At 47.3% G+C, this 21,969-nt stretch overlaps 1 protein-coding gene across 1 annotated transcript in view; it reads right to left on the reverse strand.

Annotated features, from left to right (window-relative positions):
* Positions 1-4,495: 4,495 nt before the first annotated feature.
* Positions 4,496-21,969, reverse strand: part of LOC148474245 (C-type lectin domain family 2 member B-like) — an 892,902-nt gene continuing 875,428 nt past the window's right edge. Inside the window, exon 6 of the mRNA XM_088458894.1 lies at positions 4,496-4,601. Coding sequence (XP_088315020.1) covers positions 4,496-4,601 — 106 coding nt within the window. The remainder of the gene's footprint in view (positions 4,602-21,969) is intronic.

Below are 21,969 nucleotides of genomic sequence, written 5' to 3' on the forward strand. Positions count from 1 at the left end.
TTGGGCCATACCCCACTGTGTATTCTGTATACAAGCACTGTGACTCCTTGGGCCATACCCCACTGTGTATACTGTATACAAGCACTGTGACTCCTTGGACCATACCACGCTGTATATACTGTATACAATCGCTGTGACTCCTTGGGCCGTACCCCTGTTTGTATACTGTATACTAGCACTGTGACTCCTTGGGCCGTACCCCTGTTTGTATACTGTATACTAGCACTGTGACTCCTTGGGCCATATCCTACTGTGTATACTGTATACAAGCACTGTGACTCCTTGGGCCATACCCCACTGTGTATACTGTATACAAGCACTGTGACACCTTGGGCCTAGGCCCTCTGTGTATACTGTATACAAGCACTGTGACTCCTTGGGCCATACCCCACTGTGTATACTGTATACAAGCACTGTGACTCCTTGGGCCTAGGCCTTCTGTGTATACTGTATACAAGCACTGTGACTTCTTGGGCCATACCCCACTGTGTATACTGTATACAAGCACTGTGACTCCTTGGGCCATACCACACTGTATATACTGTATACAATCACTGTGACTCCTTGGGCCGTACCCCTGTTTGTATACTGTATACAAGCACTATGACTCCTTGGGCCATACCCCACTGTGTATACTGTATACAAGCACTGTGACTCCTTGGGCCGTACCCCTGTGTGTATACTGTATACAAGCACTGTGACTCCTTGGGCCTTAGCCCTCTGTGTATACTGTATACAAGCACTGTGACTCCTTGGGCCATACCCCTGTGTGTATACAAGTACTGCGACTCTGCTGGCTGTAACCAGCCAGCTCACTGCAGCCTTTGGCCAATAATGGTGAAAACAATATTGTTATTATTATTATTATTATTATTATTATCCTTTATTTATATGGCGCCACAAAGGTTCCGCAGCGCCTTACACAGTACATAAATGAGCACACAAGAAAAACAGTTAATAGTAATACAAAACAATGCAGGACAAGGACAAGGTTATAAACTCAGCTGCAAAACACAAGCAGCAGGACATGAGCAACCAGGTGGTAGGTGCCATTGTAGGGAGTTAGGAGTAAATTATACTATAAGTAGGGGGAGGAGAAGCACTTGAGGATGAGGGCCCTGCTCGTGAGAGCTTACATTCTAAAGGGGAAGGGCAGACAGACAGGGGCGACACAGAGGGGTAGATAGTGAAGAAGGAGCATGGAGCAGTGGGTTAGGATATGTGCTGCGGAATGTGTGTGTATAAGACGACCTGATGTTATGTAAAAATTAAGTCCTTCATACATCTATCTCTATGATAGAAAATAGATTGTTTGTGTTATTTACATGAGAGATGTACAAAGTAAAGTAGAAGCACTTTAATTTGTGTGTTACATTTTAGCATCTATATACAGCCTGACAAGAAATGCAGCTATTATGGGACTGTCCCGCCATCCTAATACAGTAGTGACTACTTTAGTTCCAGCTGCTGGGTGCTATGCCATGCTCCTGTGAGTGGGTGCATCTCACATGCTAGACCCACTCACAAATGGGTGCAGCCATACATGATGTGGTCCCACAGGATGTTGCAGTACCCGGGCCCAGAATTTCTCTTGGCAGCCCTGGAGGTGACAGACAGAACGAGGAGGGAATGGGGCTTAGTAGTGGGGTAACAAGACCATGGAGGGAGGTGGTTGAGAGTGGAGGTATAGGAGAAGTGGGGGAAAGAAGCAGAGGGTTGGAAGCAGACTGATGAGAGAAAAAAAGGAAGAACAGCAAGTGGAGGAAACAGGAGGGGGAAGAGAGGGACGGATAAAGTAGAGGATTATGTGGACATAGAATATGGGGGTTGTGTGAAGTAAGGGTGTTCATGCTGTGGACAAGGTAATAATTGAGATGTAAACTGGAGTGGAGGCTGTGTGATGTAGAGACAGTGAGATATAGAGTCAGTGTGGATTAAAGTTGTTAAATGTTCAAAAATACATGTAAAGAACAGTGCTGCTAATGTATGAGCGCAGCTCCAAAAGTGATATATAAAGGAGAGGTATGTGAGTAGTGGGTGCAGGAATTAGTTTATAAACAAATGATTAATGTGGATAGATGTGACACAATTGGAAAAGGCAATACAAAATGAATGAGGACAAAATTACAATGTACCCGAGCTGATCCAGTCCAAAGTGTTCTGTTCAACAAAGATCAATCAACAAGAGCAGCACACAGACAGGGGAGCACTTGCAGTGTCCAAGCAGTGAGTGCAGTAAGTAGTTGCCTGGATACAGCAGAAGATGTTGATTTTGTTCATTCACATAAGTATGTTGCTTCTTGTTGTTCAGAAAGTGCTCTGGTTTTGAGTTTCGTTTTCCTCCAGTTTAACTCCGACTTAGTTATCAAATTGTATTTACACTTATAATCAGAACACTTTGAATCTTAACACAGACTATGGCAGCCTCCGGCTATGCAGCCTGTGGGAGCAGTAATATCTAAAGTTACAAACATGTGTCTCTGTGCTCACTGATTGGGACCCCACCCCAAAAGCTCTAACACACACTAAATTGGGATGCAATAAAGTCTAAGATAAACAATTTGTGAGAAGGGGGAGGCCAACACAGATTCACAATACATTCCTAACTTCCTTTAGATAAATTGCTCTTAGTATAGCAGTAGTTGTAATTTACCCAGTATAAATTTTCAAAACTGTGCTGAGGCAATCACTAAAACAGCATCTGATGGGAGCAGTAGTTGTAATTTACCCAGTATAAATTTTCAAAACTGTGCTGAGGCAATCACTAAAACAGCATCTGATGGGAGCAGTAGTTGTAATTTACCCAGTATAAATTTTCAAAACTGTGCTGAGGCAATCACTAAAACAGCATCTGATACTGTGAGCTGTGAAGTGGTCTAAACTGGCTGTAAATGACTGGAAATTAATGTTATTGAGGTTAATAATACTCTAGGACAGTGCTTCCCAAATTTTTTGGAATTAGGGCGCCCTAGAGTATCAGCATTGTTTTCACGGTCCCCCTAAGCCAAAAGTTTATCATTGAGATATTCAGAAATAAATGTAGTAAAGTGAAGTAAATTGTGCTGACCTGTCATCCTTAGGGTCAGTTATGTGATGGGGACAAGTTTGCACTTTTTGTCCACATATTTACATTACATTGACCATAAATAATTTGATTTGGTGCTGGAACACCAACCTGAGGAAGTGTCCAGAGGCACCCCAGGGTGCCACAGTGCAAATTTTTCCGATCCACTGCTCTAGGAACGAAAAAAAGCCCAAATTATGTGATTTTAGTTTTTTTTTTTACTTTTTGTAAAAATTCCAAATCCAAATCCAAATGACGAATCAGAGCCAAATCCAAATCTAGCAGAAATGGAGTCCATCTCTAATTTGTACAGTACAAATCCTATTTCACAATTTTAGTTAGCTGCCAATTGGACTTGCCGACAATCTGGGAGGAGGCAGCCAGGTTGACACAGCTTGGGCGTGACACGAGTTTGGGGGCAGGTCTTGGGAGTGACTGTGTGATCACATCATCGCGACCCCACCCCCACTATGCAATGCTGTGATCACATCATCGTCTCCCCCAGACTGCCCACTTATAAAAGGTGGAAAGGCAGACTTACCAACTTTTAGATTTTTGTTTTCGGGAGTTGCGCAGAGAGGAGATCAGGTGGGAAGTGATGGGGGCAGGGCCAAACTATCAGTGTCATTAAGCCCCACCCTCTATAACTAGGGGGAGGGACAAAATTATGTAATTTTCTTAGAATTGCGGCTTTAGGCCCTGCCCCTACTCATGGGCCTCCGATCCCTATCACTACACTAGGAGGAGGACGGAATGCAGGAGAAGTGCCTACATTTCCCAGGATGCGAGAGCCTCACGCAGGTTCTGGGAGAGTAGGCAAGTATGGGGAGAGGACACTGGCGCGTGGGGGGAAACAAACGCCAATGGGGGCTTTGTGGGTGGGTGGGGCTGGCTGGGAAACTTTCCCACTCTTCCGGGGGGCCATGAGCGCATCCTGATTTTTGGGAACCTCCTGGACACTCTGGGAGAGTAGGCTAGTATGCAATTAACTTATCACTATTTTTGGAAGTAGCCAGATCACCCAGATTAAACTCATGCCAACACAGGAAGGGCATACAAACTCTACACATATAGGACCCTGAGTAGGGTCAAATTCATTGCCCCAGTGCTGGATGCAGCAATGCTGTCCACTGTAGTCCAGTAACCAGGAGCTGATAAATAAAGCCATTTGTTCCAGTGCAGTGCGCCTCTTGAGATTGTAAATGAGTTGGCAAAAATATAACTAATCGTCTCTCCCACATCCCTACATGAAAGTGGTATGATCCAGCATACAGGCACCAGGTACAGGCAGGACAGCCGTATAGAGAGGATCTGAACACTGATTGGTAACATTTATTTTACTGTATTATAGTATGTGGTGACAACGGGAAACACAGGTAACAAATGACTATTCCACAATTATCGGCCAGATCAGTCCTCTCCTGCAGATAGTTACATTGTGTCTCTCTCACAGATCCAGTGCAGCTCTGCGTAACAGTTCTCCAGAAACAGACGACGTCCTATCTTCACACAACTTCCAGTCCCTTCACTGACAGATCTAAGAGAGAGATAATAATTAGGTGAAAGCTCATGTTCCTCTCATTCCCTACAGGAGATGCCCGGATGTACTGGTGAGGTGTCTATCAGAGATGTGTGCTATGCCCATATAATCACTGTGCCTGCTACGGGTTTCCTGCCTGTATACATGCTGGGACTATGGCCTCATACAGAGATGTGCGCTATGCCCATATAATCACTGTGCCTGCTACGGGTTTCCTGTCTGTATACATGCTGGGACTATGGGCTCATACAGAGATATGCGCTATGCCCATATAATCACTGTGCCTGCTATGGGTTTCCTGCCTGTATACATGCTGGGACTATGACCTCATACAGAGATGTGCGCTATGCCCATATAATCACTGTGCCTGCTACAGGTTTCCTGCCTGTATACATGCTGGAAATATGGCCTCATACAGAGATGTACGCTATGCCATATAATCACTGTGCCTGCTACGGGTTTCCTGCCTGTATGCATGCTGGGACTATGGCCTCATACAGAGATGTACGCTATGCCATATAATCACTGTGCCTGCTACAGGTTTCCTGCCTGTATATATGCTGGGACTCGGGCCTCATACAGAGATGTGTGCTATGCCCATATAATCACTGTGCCTGCTACGGGTTTCCTGCCTGTATACATGCTGGGACTATGGCCTCATACAGAGATGTGCGCTATGCCCATATAATCACTGTGCCTGCTACGGGTTTCCTGCCTGTATACATGCTGGGACTATGGCCTCATACAGAGATGTGCGCTATGCCCATATAATCACTGTGCCTGCTACGGGTTTCCTGTCTGTATACATGCTGGGACTATGGCCTCATACAGAGATGTGCGCTATGCCCATATAATCACTGTGCCTGCTACGGGTTTCCTGCCTGTATACATGCTGGGACTCGGGCCTCATACAGAGATGTGTGCTATGCCCATATAATCACTGTGCCTGCTACGGGTTTCCTGCCTGTATACATGCTGGGACTATGACCTCATACAGAGATGTGCGCAATACCCATATAATCACTGTACCTGCTACGGGTTTCCTGCCTATATACATGCTGGGAATATGGCCTCATACAGAGATGTACGCTATGCCCATATAATCACTGTGCCTGCTACGGATTTCCTGCCTGTATATATGCTGGGACTATGGCCTCATACAGAGATGTGCGCTATGCCCATATAATGACTCTGCCTGCTACGGGATTCCTGCCTATATACATGCTGGGACTATGGCCTCATACAGAGATGTGCGCTATGCCCATTTAATCTCTGTGCCTCCTACGGGTTTCCTGTCTGTATACATGCTGGGACTACGGCCTCATACAGAGATGTGCGCTATGCCCATATAATCACTGTTCCTGCTACGGGTTTCCTGTCTGTATACATGCTGGGACTATGGCCTCATACAGAGATGTGCGCTATGCCCATATAATCACTGTGCCTGCTACGGGTTTCCTGCCTGTATACATGCTGGGACTATGGCCTCATACAGAGATGTGCGCTATGCCCATATAATCACTGTGCCTGCTACGGGTTTCCTGTCTGTATACATGCTGGGACTATGGCCTCATACAGAGATGTGCGCTATGCCCATATAATCACTGTGCCTGCTTCGGGTTTCCTGTCTGTATACATGCTGGGACTATGGTCTCATACAGAGATGTACGCTATACCCATATAATCACTGTGCCTGCTACGGGTTTCCTATCTGTATACATGCTGGGACTATGGCCTCATACAGAGATGTGCGCTATGCCCATATAATCACTGTACCTGCTACAGGTTTCCTGTCTGTATATATGCTGGGACTATGGTCTCATACAGAGATGTGCACAATACCTATATAATCACTGTGCCTGCTACAGGTTTCCTGTCTGTATATATGCTGGGACTATGGCCTCATACAGAGATGTGCGCTATGCCCATATAATCACTCTGCCTGCTACGGGTTTCCTGTCTGTATATATGCTGGGACTATGGACCTCATACAGAGATGTGCGCAATACCCATATAATCACTGTACCTGCTACGGGTTTCCTGTCTGTATATATGCTGGGACTATGGCCTCATACAGAGATGTGCGCTATGCCCATATAATCACTGTGCCTGCTACGGGTTTCCTGCCTGTATATATGCTGGGACTATGGCCTCATACAGAGATGTGCGCTATGCCCATATAATCACTGTGCCTGCTACGGGTTTCCTGCCTGTATACATGCTGGGACTATGGACTCATACAGAGATGTGCGCTATGCCCATATAATCACTGTGCCTGCTACGGGTTTCCTGTCTGTATACATGCTGGGACTATGGTCTCATACAGAGATGTACGCTATACCCATATAATCACTGTGCCTGCTACGGGTTTCCTATCTGTATACATGCTGGGACTATGGCCTCATACAGAGATGTGCGCTATGCCCATATAATCACTGTACCTGCTACAGGTTTCCTGTCTGTATACATGCTGGAACTATGGCCTCATACAGAGATGTGCGCTATGCCCATATAATCACTCTGCCTGCTACGGGTTTCCTGTCTGTATATATGCTGGGACTATGGACCTCATACAGAGATGTGCGCAATACCCATATAATCACTGTACCTGCTACGGGTTTCCTGTCTGTATATATGCTGGGACTATGGCCTCATACAGAGATGTGCGCTATGCCCATATAATCACTGTGCCTGCTACGGGTTTCCTGCCTGTATATATGCTGGGACTATGGCCTCATACAGAGATGTGCGCTATGCCCATATAATCACTGTGCCTGCTACGGGTTTCCTGCCTGTATACATGCTGGGACTATGGCCTCATACAGAGATGTGCGCTATGCCCATATAATCACTGTGCCTGCTACGGGTTTCCTGCCTGTATACATGCTGTGACTATGGCGTCATACAGAGATGCGCGCTTTGCCCATATAATCACTGTGCCTGCTACGGGTTTCCTGCCTGTATACATGCTGGGACTATGGCCTCATACAGAGATGTGCGCTATGCCCATATAATCACTGTGCCTGCTACGGGTTTCCTGCCTGTATATATGCTGGGACTATGGCCTCATACAGAGATGTGCGCTATGCCCATATAATCACTGTGCCTGCTACGGGTTTCCTGCCTGTATACATGCTGGGACTATGGCCTCATACAGAGATGTGCGCTATGCCCATATAATCACTGTGCCTGCTACGGGTTTCCTGTCTATATATATGCTGTGACTATGGCGTCATACAGAGATGCGCGCTTTGCCCATATAATCACTGTGCCTGCTACGGGTTTCCTGCCTGTATACATGCTGGGACTATGGCCTCATACAGAGATGTGCTCTATGCCCATATAATCACTGTGCCTGCTACGGGTTTCCTGTCTATATATATGCTGGGACTATGGCGTCATACAGAGATGTGCGCTTTGCCCATATAATCACTGTGCCTGCTACGGGTTTCCTGCCTGTATATATGCTGGGACTATGGCCCCATACAGAGATGTGCGCTATGCCCATATAATCACTGTGCCTGCTACGGGTTTCCTGCTTGTATACATGCTGGGACTATGGCCTCATACAGAGATGTGCGCTATGCCCATATAATCACTGTGCCTGCTACGGGTTTCCTGTGTGTATACATGCTGGGACTATGGTCTCATACAGAGATGTGCGCTATGCCCATATAATCACTGTGCCTGCTACGGGTATCCTGCCTGTATACATGCTGGGACTATGGCCTCATACAGAGATGTGCGCTATACCCAAATAATCACTGTGCCTGCTACGGGTTTCCTGCCTGTATATATGCTGGGACTATGGCCTCATACAGAGATGTGCGCTATACCCATATAATCACTGTGCCTGCTACGGGTTTCCTGCCTATATACATGCTGGGAATATGGCTTCATACAGAGATGTGCGCTATGCCCATATAATCACTGTGCCTGCTACGGGTTTCCTGCCTGTATACATGCTGGGACTATGACCTCATACAGAGATGTGCGCTATGCCCATATAATCACTGTGCCTGCTACGGGTTTCCTGCCTATATACATGCTGGGAATATGGCTTCATACAGAGATGTGCGCTATGCCCATATAATCACTGTACCTGCTACGGGTTTCCTGCCTATATACATGCTGGGAATATGGCCTCATACAGAGAGAGATGTACGCTATGCCATATAATCACTGTACCTGCTACAGGTTTCCTGTCTGTATATATGCTGGGACTATGGTCTCATACAGAGATGTGCGCAATACCTATATAATCACTGTGCCTGCTACAGGTTTCCTGTCTGTATATATGCTGGGACTATGGCCTCATACAGTGATGTGCGCTATGCCCATATAATCACTGTGCCTGCTACGGGTTTTCCTGTCGGTATATATGCTGGGACTATGGCCTCATACAGTGATGTGCGCTATGCCCATATAATCAATGTGCCTGCTACGGGTTTCCTGTCTGTATACATGCTGGTACTATGGCCTCATACAGAGATGTGCGCTATGCCCATATAATCATTGTGCCTGCTACAGGTTTCCTGTCTGTATATATGCTGGGACTATGGCCTCATACAGAGATGTGCGCTATGCCCATATAATCACTATGCCTGCTACGGGTTTCCTGTCTGTATACATGCTGGGACTATACCCTCATACAGAGATGTGCGCTATGCCCATATAATCACTGTGCCTGCTACGGGTTTCCTGCCTGTATACATACTGGGACTATGACCTCATACAGAGATGTGCGCTATGCCCATATAATCACTGTGCCTGCTACGGGTTTCCTGCCTGTATACATGCTGGGACTATGGTCTCATACAGAGATGTACGCTATGCCCATATAATCACTGTACCTGCTACAGGTTTCCTGTCTGTATACATGCTGGGACTATGGACTCATACAGAGATGTGCGCTATACCCATATAATCACTGTGCCTGCTACGGGTTTCCTGCCTGTATATATGCTGGGACTATGGCCTCATACAAAGGTGTGCGCTATGCCCATATAATCACTGTGCCTGCTACCTGTTTCCTGCTTGTATACATGCTGGGCCTATGGCCTCATACAGAGATGTGCTCTATGCCCATATAATCACTGTGCCTGCTACCTGTTTCCTGCCTGTATATATGCTGGGACTATGGCCTCATACAGAGATGTGCACTATGCCCATATAATCCCTGTGCCTGCTATGGGTTTCCTGTCTGTATACATGCTGGGACTATGGCCTCATACAGAGATGTGCGTTATGCCCATATAATCACTGTGCCTGCTACGGGTTTCCTGCCTGTATATATGCTGGGACTATGGCCTCATACAGAGATGTGCGCTTTGCCCATATAATCACTGTGCCTGCTACGGGTTTCCTGCCTGTATATATGCTGGGACTATGGCCTCATACAGAGATGTGCGCTATGCCCATATAATCACTGTGCCTGCTATGGGTTTCCTGTCTGTATACATGCTGGGACTATGGACCTCGTACAGAGATGTGCGCTATGCCCATATAATCATTGTGCCTGCTACAGGTTTCCTGTCTGTATACATGCTGGGACTATGGTCTCATACAGAGATGTGCGCTATGCCCATATAATCACTGTGCCTGCTACAGGTTTCCTGTCTGTATACATGCTGGGACTATGGCCTCATACAGAGATGTGCGCTATGCCCATATAATCACTGTGCCTGCTACGGGTTTCCTGCCTGTATACATGCTGGGACTATGGTCTCATACAGAGATGTACGCTATGCCCATATAATCACTGTACCTGCTACAGGTTTCCTGTCTGTATACATGCTGGGACTATGGCCTCATACAGAGATGTGCGCTATGCCCATATAATCACTGTGCCTGCTATGGGTTTCCTGTCTGTATATATGCTGGGACTATGGCCTCATACAGAGATGTGCGCTATGCCCATATAATCACTGTGCCTGCTACAGGTTTCCTGCCTGTATACATGCTGGGACTATGGCCTCATACAGAGATGTGCGCTATGCCCATATAATCACTGTGCCTGCTACAGGTTTCCTGTCTGTATATATGCTGGGACTATGGCCTCATACAGAGATGTGCGCTATGCCCATATAATCACTGTGCCTGCTACAGGTTTCCTGTCTGTATATATGCTGGGACTATGGCCTCATACAGAGATGTGCGCTATGCCCATATAATCACTGTGCCTGCTATGGGTTTCCTGTCTGTATATATGCTGGGACTATGGCCTCATACAGAGATGTGCGCTATGCCCATATAATCACTGTGCCTGCTACAGGTTTCCTGCCTGTATACATGCTGGGACTATGGCCTCATACAGAGATGTGCGCTATGCCCATATAATCACTGTGCCTGCTACAGGTTTCCTGTCTGTATATATGCTGGGACTATGGCCTCATACAGAGATGTGCGCTATGCCCATATAATCACTGTGCCTGCTACAGGTTTCCTGTCTGTATATATGCTGGGACTATGGCCTCATACAGAGATGTGCGCTATGCCCATATAATCACTGTGCCTGCTACAGGTTTCCTGTCTGTATATATGCTGGGACTATGGCCTCATACAGAGATGTGCGCTATGCCCATATAATCACTGTGCCTGCTACGGTTTTTCCTGCCTGTATATATGCTGGGACTATGGCCTCATACAAAGGTGTGCGCTATGCCCATATAATCACTGTGCCTGCTACCTGTTTCCTGCTTGTATACATGCTGGGCCTATGGCCTCATACAGAGATGTGCTCTATGCCCATATAATCACTGTGCCTGCTACCTGTTTCCTGCTTGTATACATGCTGGGACTATGGCGTCATACAGAGATGTGCACTATGCCCATATAATCCCTGTGCCTGCTATGGGTTTCCTGTCTGTATACATGCTGGGACTATGGCCTCATACAGAGATGTGCGTTATGCCCATATAATCACTGAGCCTGCTACGGGTTTCCTGCCTGTATATATGCTGGGACTATGGCCTCATACAGAGATGTGCGCTTTGCCCATATAATCACTGTGCCTGCTACGGGTTTCCTGCCTGTATATATGCTGGGACTATGGCCTCATACAGAGATGTGCGCTTTGCCCATATAATCACTATGCCTGCTACGGGTTTCCTGTCTGTATACATGCTGGGACTATGGACTCATACAGAGATGTGCGCTATGCCCATATAATCACTGTGCCTGCTACGGGTTTCCTGTCTGTATACATGCTGGGACTATGCCTCATACAGAGATGTGCGCTATGCCCATATAATCACTGTGCCTGCTACGGTTTTCCTGCTTGTATACATGCTGGGACTATGGCCTCATACAGAGATGTGCGTTATGCCCATATAATCACTGTGCCTTCTACGGGTTTCCTGCCTGTATACATGCTGGGACTATGGCCTCATACAGAGATGTGCACAATACCCATATAATCACTGTGCCTGCTACGGGTTTCCTGCCTGTATACATGCTGGGACTATGGCCTCATACAGAGATGTGTGCTATGCCCATATAATCACTGTGCCTGCTACGGGTTTCCTGTCTGTATACATGCTGGGACTCTGGCCTCATACAGAGATGTGCGCTATGCCCATATAATCACTGTGCCTGCTATGGGTTTCCTACCTGTATACATGCTGGGACTATGGCCTCATACAGAGATGAGCGCTATGCCCATATAATCACTGTGCCTGCTATGGGTTTCCTGCCTGTATACCTGCTGGGACTATGGCCTCATACAGAGATATGCGCTATGCCCTTATAATCATTGTGCCTGCTACGGGTTTCCTGTCTGTATACCTGCTGGGACTATGGCCTCATACAGAGATATGCGCTATGCCCTTATAATCACTGTGCCTGCTACGGGTTTCCTGTCTGTATATATGCTGGGACTAAGGCCTCATACAGAGATGTGCGCTATGCCCATATAATCACTGTGCCTGCTACGGGTTTCCTGTCTGTATACATGCTGGGACTATGGCCTCATACAGAGATGTGCGCTATGCCCATTTAATCACTGTGCCTGCTACAGGTTTCCAGCCAATATACATGCTGGGACTATGGCCTCAAACAGAGATGTGCGCTATGCCCATATAATCACTGTGCCTGCTACGGGTTTCCTGTCTGTATATATGCTGGGACTATGGCCTCAAACAGAGATGTGCGCTATGCCCATATAATCACTGTGCCTGCTACGGGTTTCCTGCCTGTATATATGCTGGGACTATGGCCTCATACAGAGATGTGCGCTATGCCCATATAATCATTGTGCCTGCTACGGGTTTCATGTCTGTATACATGCTGGGACAATGACCTCATACAGAGATGTGCGCTATGCCCATATAATCACTGTGCCTGCTACGGGTTTCCTGCCTATATACATGCTGGGACTATGGCCTCATACACAGATGTGCGCTATGCCCATATAATCACTGTGCCTACTACGGGTTTCCAGCCTTTATACATGCTGGGACTATACCCTCATACAGAGATGTGCGCTATGCCCATATAATCACTGTGCCTGCTACGGGTTTCCTGCCTGTATATATGCTGGGACTATGGCCTCATACAGAGATGTGCGCTATGCCCATATAATCACTGTGCCTGCTACGGGTTTCCTGCCTGTATATATGCTGGGACTATGGCCTCATACAGAGATGTGCGCTATGCCCATATAATCACTGTGCCTGCTACGGGTTTCCTGTCTGTATACATGCTGGGACTATGACCTCATACAGAGATGTGCGCTATGCCCATATAATCACTGTGCCTGCTACGGGTTTCCTGCCTGTATACATGCTGGGACTATGGCCTCATACAGAGATGTGCGCTATGCCCATATAATCACTGTGACTGCTACGGGTTTCCTGTCTGTATACATGCTGGGACTATGGCCTCATACAGAGATGTGCTCTATGCCCATATAATCACTGTGCCTGCTACGGGTTTCCTGTCTGTATATATGCTGGGACTATGGCCTCATACAGAGATGTGTGCTATGCCCATATAATCACTGTGCCTGCTACGGGTTTCCTGTCTGTATACATGCTGGGACTATGGCCTCATACAGATTTGTGCGCTATAAACATATAATCACTGTGCCTGCTACGGGTTTCCTGTCTGTATACATGCTGGGACTATGGCCTCATACAGAGATGTGTGCTATGCCCATATAATCACTGTGCCTGCTACGGGTTTCCTGTCTGTATACATGCTGGGACTATGGCCTCATACAGAGATGTGCGCTATGCCCATATAATCACTGTGCCTGCTACGGGTTTCCTGTCTGTATACATGCTGGGACTATGGCCTCATACAGAGATGTGTGCTATGCCCATATAATCACTGTGCCTGCTACAGGTTTCCTGCCTATATACATGCTGGGACTATGGCCTCATACAGAGATGTGCGCTATGCCCATATAATCACTGTGCCTGCTACGGGTTTCCTGTCTGTATACATGCTGGGACTATGGCCTCATACAGAGATGTGTGCTATGCCCATATAATCACTGTGCCTGCTACGGGTTTCCTGTCTGTATACATGCTGGGACTATGGCGTCATACAGAGATGTGTGCTATGCCCATATAATCACTGTGCCTGCTACGGGTTTCCTGTCTGTATACATGCTGGGACTATGGCCTCATACAGAGATGTGCGCTATGCCCATATAATCACTGTGCCTGCTACGGGTTTCCTGTCTGTATACATGCTGGGACTATGGTCTCATACAGAGATGTACGCTATGCCCATATAATCACTGTACCTGCTACAGGTTTCCTGTCTGTATACATGCTGGGACTATGGACTCATACAGAGATATGCGCTATGCCCATATAATCACTGTACCTGCTACGGGTTTCCTGTCTGTATACATGCTGGGACTATGGACTCATACAGAGATGTGCGCTATGCCCATATAATCACTGTACCTGCTACAGGTTTCCTGTCTGTATACATGCTGGGACTATGGCCTCATACAGAGATGTGCGCTATGCCCATATAATCACTGTGCCTGCTACGGGTTTCCTGTCTGTATATATGCTGGGACTATGGCCTCATACAGAGATGTGCGCTATACCCATATAATCACTGTGCCTGCTACGGGTTTCCTGTGAATATACATGCTGGGACTGTGGGCCTCATACAGAGATGTGCTCTATGCCCATATAATCACTGTGCCTGCTACGGGTTTCCTGCCTGTATATATGCTGGGACTACGGCCTCATACAGAGATGTGCGCTATGCCCATATAATCACTGTGCCTACTACAGGTTTCCTGTCTGTATACATGCTGGGACTATGGACTCATACAGAGATGTGCGCTATGCCCATATAATCACTGTGCCTGCTACGGGTTTCCTGCCTGTATACATGCTGGGACTACGGCCTCATACAGAGATGTGCGCTATGCCCATATAATCACTGTGCCTACTACAGGTTTCCTGTCTGTATACATGCTGGGACTATGAACTCATACAGAGATGTGCGCTATGCCCATATAATCACTGTGCCTGCTACGGGTTTCCTGCCTGTATACATGCTGGGACTATGGTCTCATACAGAGATGTACGCTATGCCCATATAATCACTGTACCTGCTACAGGTTTCCTGTCTGTATACATGCTGGGACTATGGACTCATACAGAGATGTGCGCAATACCCATATAATCACTGTACCTGCTACGGGTTTCCTGTCTGTATATATGCTGGGACTATGGCCTCATACAGAGATGTGCGCTATGCCCATATAATCACTGTGCCTGCTACAGGTTTCCTGCCTGTATACATGCTGGGACTATGGCCTCATACAGAGATGTGTGCTATGCCCATATAATCACTGTGCCTGCTACGGGTTTCCTGCCTGTATACATGCTGGGACTATGGCCTCATACAGAGATGTGCGCTATGCCCATATAATCACTGTGCCTGCTACGGGTTTCCTGCCTGTATATATGCTGGGACTATGGCCTCATACAAAGGTGTGCGCTATGCCCATATAATCACTGTGCCTGCTACCTGTTTCCTGCTTGTATACATGCTGGGCCTATGGCCTCATACAGAGATGTGCTCTATGCCCATATAATCACTGTGCCTGCTACGGGTTTCCTGTCTATATATATGCTGGGACTATGGCGTCATACAGAGATGTGCGCTTTGCCCATATAATCACTGTGCCTGCTACGGGTTTCCTGCCTGTATATATGCTGGGACTATGGCCTCATACAGAGATGTGCGCTTTGCCCATATAATCACTGTGCCTGCTACGGGTTTCCTGCCTGTATATATGCTGGGACTATGGCCTCATACAGAGATGTGCGCTTTGCCCATTTAATCACTATGCCTGCTACGGGTTTCCTGTCTGTATACATGCTGGGACTATGGACTCATACAGAGATGTGCGCTATGCCCATATAATCACTGTGCCTGCTACGGGTTTCCTGCTTGTATACATGCTGGGACTATGGCCTCATACAGAGATGTGCGCTATGCCCATATAATCACTGTGCCTTCTACGGGTTTCCTGCTTGTATACATGCTGGGACTATGGCCTCATACAGAGATGTGCGCTATGCCCATATAATCACTGTGCCTGCTACGGGTTTCCTGCCTGTATACATGCTGGGACTATGGCCTCATACAGAGATGTGTGCTATGCCCATATAATCACTGTGCCTGCTACGGGTTTCCTGTCTGTATACATGCTGGGACTCTGGCCTCATACAGAGATGTGCGCTATGCCCTTATAATCACTGTGCCTGCTACGGGTTTCCTGTCTGTATATATGCTGGGACTATGGCCTCATACAGAGATGTGCGCTATGCCCATATAATCCCTGTGCCTGCTACGGGTTTCCTGTCTGTATACATGCTGGGACTATGGCCTCATACAGAGATGAGCGCTATGCCCATATAATCACTGTGCCTGCTATGGGTTTCCTGCCTGTATACCTGCTGGGACTATGGCCTCATACAGAGATATGCGCTATGCCCTTATAATCACTGTGCCTGCTACGGGTTTCCTGTCTGTATATATGCTGGGACTAAGGCCTCATACAGAGATATGCGCTATGCCCTTATAATCACTGTGCCTGCTACGGGTTTCCTGTCTGTATATATGCTGGGACTATGGCCTCATACAGAGATGTGCGCTATGCCCATATAATCACTGTGCCTGCTACGGGTTTCCTGCCTGTATACATGCTGGGACTAAGGCCTCATACAGAGTTGTGCGGTATGCCCATATAATCACTGTGCCTGCTACGGGTTTCCTGCCTATATACATGCTGGGACTATAGCCTCATACAGAGATGTGCACTATGCCCATATTATCTCTGTGCCTCCTACGGTTGTCCTGTCTGTATATATGCTGGGACTATGGCCTCATACAGAGATGTGCGCTATGCCCATATAATCACTGTGCCTGCTACAGGTTTCCAGCCAATATACATGCTGGGACTATGGCCTCAAACAGAGATGTGCGCTATGCCCATATAATCACTGTGCCTGCTACGGGTTTCCTGCCTGTATATATGCTGGCACTATGGCCTCATACAGAGATGTGCGCTATGCCCATATAATCACTGTGCCTGCTACGGGTTTCCTGCCTGTATATATGCTGGCACTATGGCCTCATACAGAGATGTGCGCTATGCCCATATAATCATTGTGCCTGCTACGGGTTTCCTGCCTGTATACATGCTGGGACTATGGCCTCATACAGAGATGTGCGCTATGCCCATATAATCACTGTGCCTGCTACGGGTTTCATGTCTGTATACATGCTGGGACAATGACCTCATACAGAGATGTGCGCTATGCCCATATAATCACTGTGCCTGCTACGGGTTTCCTGCCTATATACATACTGGTACTATGGCCTCATACAGAGATGTGCGCTATGCCCATATAATCACTGTGCCTACTACGGGTTTCCAGCCTTTATACATGCTGGGACTATGGCCTCATACAGAGATGTGCGCTATGCCCATATAATCACTGTGCCTGCTACGGGTTTGCTGTCTGTATATATGCTGGGACTATGGCCTCATACAGAGATGTGCGCAATGCCCATATAATCACTGTGCCTGCTACGGGTTTCCTGTCTGTATACATGCTGGGATTATGGCCTCATACAGAGAAGTGCGCTATGCCCATATAATCACTGTGCCTGCTACGGGTTTCCAGCCTTTATACATGCTGGGACAACGGCCTCATACAGAGATGTGCGCTATGCCCATATAATCACTGTGCCTGCTACGGGTTTCCTGTATTTATACATGCTGGGACTATGGCCTCATACAGAGATGTGCGCTATGCCCATATAATCACTGTGCCTGCTACGGGTTTCCTGCCTGTATACATGCTGGGACTATACCCTCATACAGAGATGTGCGCTATGCCCATATAAACACTGTGCCTGCTACGGGTTTCCTGCCTGTATATATGCTGGGACTATGGCCTCATACAGAGATGTGCGCTATGCCCATATAATCACTGTGCCTGCTACGGGTTTCCTGTCTGTATACATGCTGGGACTATGACCTCATACAGAGATGTGCGCTATGCCCATATAATCACTGTGCCTGCTACGGGTTTCCTGCCTGTATACATGCTGGGACTATGGCCTCATACAGAGATGTGCGCTATGCCCATATAATCACTGTGACTGCTACGGGTTTCCTGTCTGTATACATGCTGGGACTATACCCTCATACAGAGATGTGCGCTATGCCCATATAATCACTGTGCCTGCTACGGGTTTCCTGTCTGTATACATGCTGGGACTATGGTCTCATACAGAGATGTACGCTATGCCCATATAATCACTGTGCCTGCTATGGGTTTCCTGCCTGTATATATGCTGGGACTATGGACTCATACAGAGATGTGCGCTATGCCCATATAATCACTGTGCCTGCTACGGGTTTCCTGTCTATATATATGCTGGGACTATGGTCTCATACAGAGATGTGCGCTATGCCCATATATCACTGTGCCTGCTACGGGTTTCCTGTCTGTATACATGCTGGGACTATGGCCTCATACAGAGATGTGCGCTATGCAAATATAATCACTGTGCCTGCTACGGGTTTCCTGTCTGTATACATGCTGGGACTATGGCCTCATACAGAGATGTGCGCTATGCCCATATAATCACTGTGCCTGCTACGGGTTTCCTGTCTGTATACATGCTGGGACTATGGTCTCATACAGAGATGTACGCTATGCCCATATAATCACTGTACCTGCTACAGGTTTCCTGTCTGTATACATGCTGGGACTATGGACTCATACAGAGATGTGCGCTATGCCCATATAATCACTGTACCTGCTACGGGTTTCCTGTTTGTATACATGCTGGGACTATGGCCTCATACAGAGATGTGCGCTATGCCCATATAATCACTGTGCCTGCTACGGGTTTCCTGTCTGTATACATGCTGGGACTATGGCCTCATACAGAGATGTGCGCTATGCCCATATAATCACTGTGCCTGCTATGGGTTTCCTGCCTGTATATATGCTGGGACTATGGACTCATACAGAGATGTGTGCTATGCCCATATAATCACTGTGCCTGCTACGGGTTTCCTGTCTGTATACATGCTGGGACTATGGCCTCATACAGAGATGTGCGCTATGCAAATATAATCACTGTGCCTGCTACGGGTTTCCTGTCTGTATACATGCTGGGACTATGGTCTCATACAGAGATGTGCGCTATGCCCATATAATCACTGTACCTGCTACGGGTTTCCTGTCTGTATACATGCTGGGACTATGGCCTTATACAGAGATGTGTGCTATGCCCATATAATCACTGTGCCTGCTACGGGTTTCCTGTCTGTATACATGCTGGGACTATGGTCTCATACAGAGATGTACGCTATGCCCATATAATCACTGTACCTGCTACAGGTTTCCTGTCTGTATACATGCTGGGACTATGGTCTCATACAGAGATGTACGCTATGCCCATATAATCACTGTACCTGCTACGGGTTTCCTGTCTGTATACATGCTGGGACTATGGTCTCATACAGAGATGTACGCTATGCCCATATAATCACTGTACCTGCTACAGGTTTCCTGTCTGTATACATGCTGGGACTATGGACTCATACAGAGATGTGCGCTATGCCCATATAATCACTGTGCCTGCTACGGGTTTCCTGTCTGTATACATGCTGGGACTATGGACTCATACAGAGATGTGCGCTATGCCCATATAATCACTGTACCTGCTACAGGTTTCCTGTCTGTATACATGCTGGGACTATGGCCTCATACAGAGATGTGCACTATGCCCATATAATCACTGTGCCTGCTACGGGTTTCCTGTCTGTATACATGCTGGGACTATGGCCTCATACAGAGATGTGTGCTATGCCCATATAATCACTGTGCCTGCTACGGGTTTCCTGCCTGTATATATGCTGGGACTATGGCCTCATACAGAGATGTGTGCTATGCCCATATAATCACTGTGCCTGCTACGGGTTTCCTGTCTATATATATGCTGGGACTATGGCGTCTTACAGAGATGTGCGCTTTGCCCATATAATCACTGTGCCTGCTATGGGTTTCCTGTCTGTATACATGCTGGGACTATGGACTCATACAGAGATGTGCGCTATGCCCATATAATCACTGTACCTGCTACGGGTTTCCTGTTTGTATACATGCTGGGACTATGGACTCATACAGAGATGTGCGCTATGCCCATATAATCACTGTACCTGCTACAGGTTTCCTGTCTGTATACATGCTGGGACTATGGCCTCATACAGAGATGTGCGCTATGCCCATATAATCACTGTGCCTGCTACGGGTTTCCTGTCTGTATACATGCTGGGACTATGGCCTCATACAGAGATGTGCGTTATGCCCATATAATCACTGTGCCTTCTACGGGTTTCCTGCCTGTATACATGCTGGGACTATGGCCTCATACAGAGATGTGCGCTATGCCCATATAATCACTGTGCCTGCTACGGGTTTCCTGCCTGTATACTTGCTGGGACTATGGCCTCATACAGAGATGTGCACAATACCCATATAATCACTGTGCCTGCTACGGGTTTCCTGCCTGTATACTTGCTGGGACTATGGTCTCATACAGAGATGTGCGCTATGCCCATATAATCACTGTGCCTGCTACGGGTTTCCTGCCTGTATACATGCTGGGACTATGGCCTCATACAGAGATGTGCGCTATGCCCATATAATCACTGTGCCTGCTACGGGTTTCCTGCCTGTATACATGCTGGGACTATGACCTCATACAGAGATGTGCGCAATACCCATATAATCACTGTGCCTGCTACGGGTTTCCTGCCTATATACATGCTGGGAATATGGCCTCATACAGACAGAGATGTGCGCTATGCCCATATAATCACTGTGCCTGCTATGGGTTTCCTGTCTGTATACATGCTGGGACTATGGACTCATACAGAGATGTGCGCTATGCCCATATAATCACTGTACCTGCTACGGGTTTCCTGTTTGTATACATGCTGGGACTATGGACTCATACAGAGATGTGCGCTATGCCCATATAATCACTGTACCTGCTACAGGTTTCCTGTCTGTATACATGCTGGGACTATGGCCTCCTACAGAGATGTGCGCTATGCCCATATAATCACTGTGCCTGCTACGGGTTTCCTGTCTGTATACATGCTGGGACTATGGCCTCATACAGAGATGTGCGTTATGCCCATATAATCACTGTGCCTGCTACGGGTTTCCTGCCTGTATACTTGCTGGGACTATGGCCTCATACAGAGATGTGCACAATACCCATATAATCACTGTGCCTGCTACGGGTTTCCTGCCTGTATACTTGCTGGGACTATGGTCTCATACAGAGATGTGCGCTATGCCCATATAATCACTGTGCCTGCTACGGGTTTCCTGCCTGTATACATGCTGGGACTATGACCTCATACAGAGATGTGCGCAATACCCATATAATCACTGTACCTGCTACGGGTTTCCTGCCTGTATACATGCTGGGACTATGGCCTCATACAGAGATGTGCGCTATGCCCATATAATCACTGTGCCTGCTACGGGTTTCATGTCTGTATACATGCTGGGACTATGGCCTCATACAGAGATGTGCGATATGCCCATATAATCACTGTGCCTGCTACGTGTTTCCTGCCTGTATACATGCTGGGACTATGGCCTCATACAGAGATGTGCGCTATGCCCATATAATCACTGTGCCTGCTACGGGTTTCCTGCCTGTATACATGCTGGGACTATGGCCTCATACAGAGATGTGCGCTATGCCCATATAATCACTGTGCCTGCTACGGGTTTCCTGTCTGTATACATGCTGGGACTATGGCCTCATACAGAGATGT

Source organism: Taudactylus pleione, unplaced genomic scaffold (assembly GCF_031769625.1).
Source record: "Taudactylus pleione unplaced genomic scaffold, aTauple2 ptg000862l, whole genome shotgun sequence".
Taxonomy (NCBI): domain Eukaryota; kingdom Metazoa; phylum Chordata; class Amphibia; order Anura; family Myobatrachidae; genus Taudactylus; species Taudactylus pleione.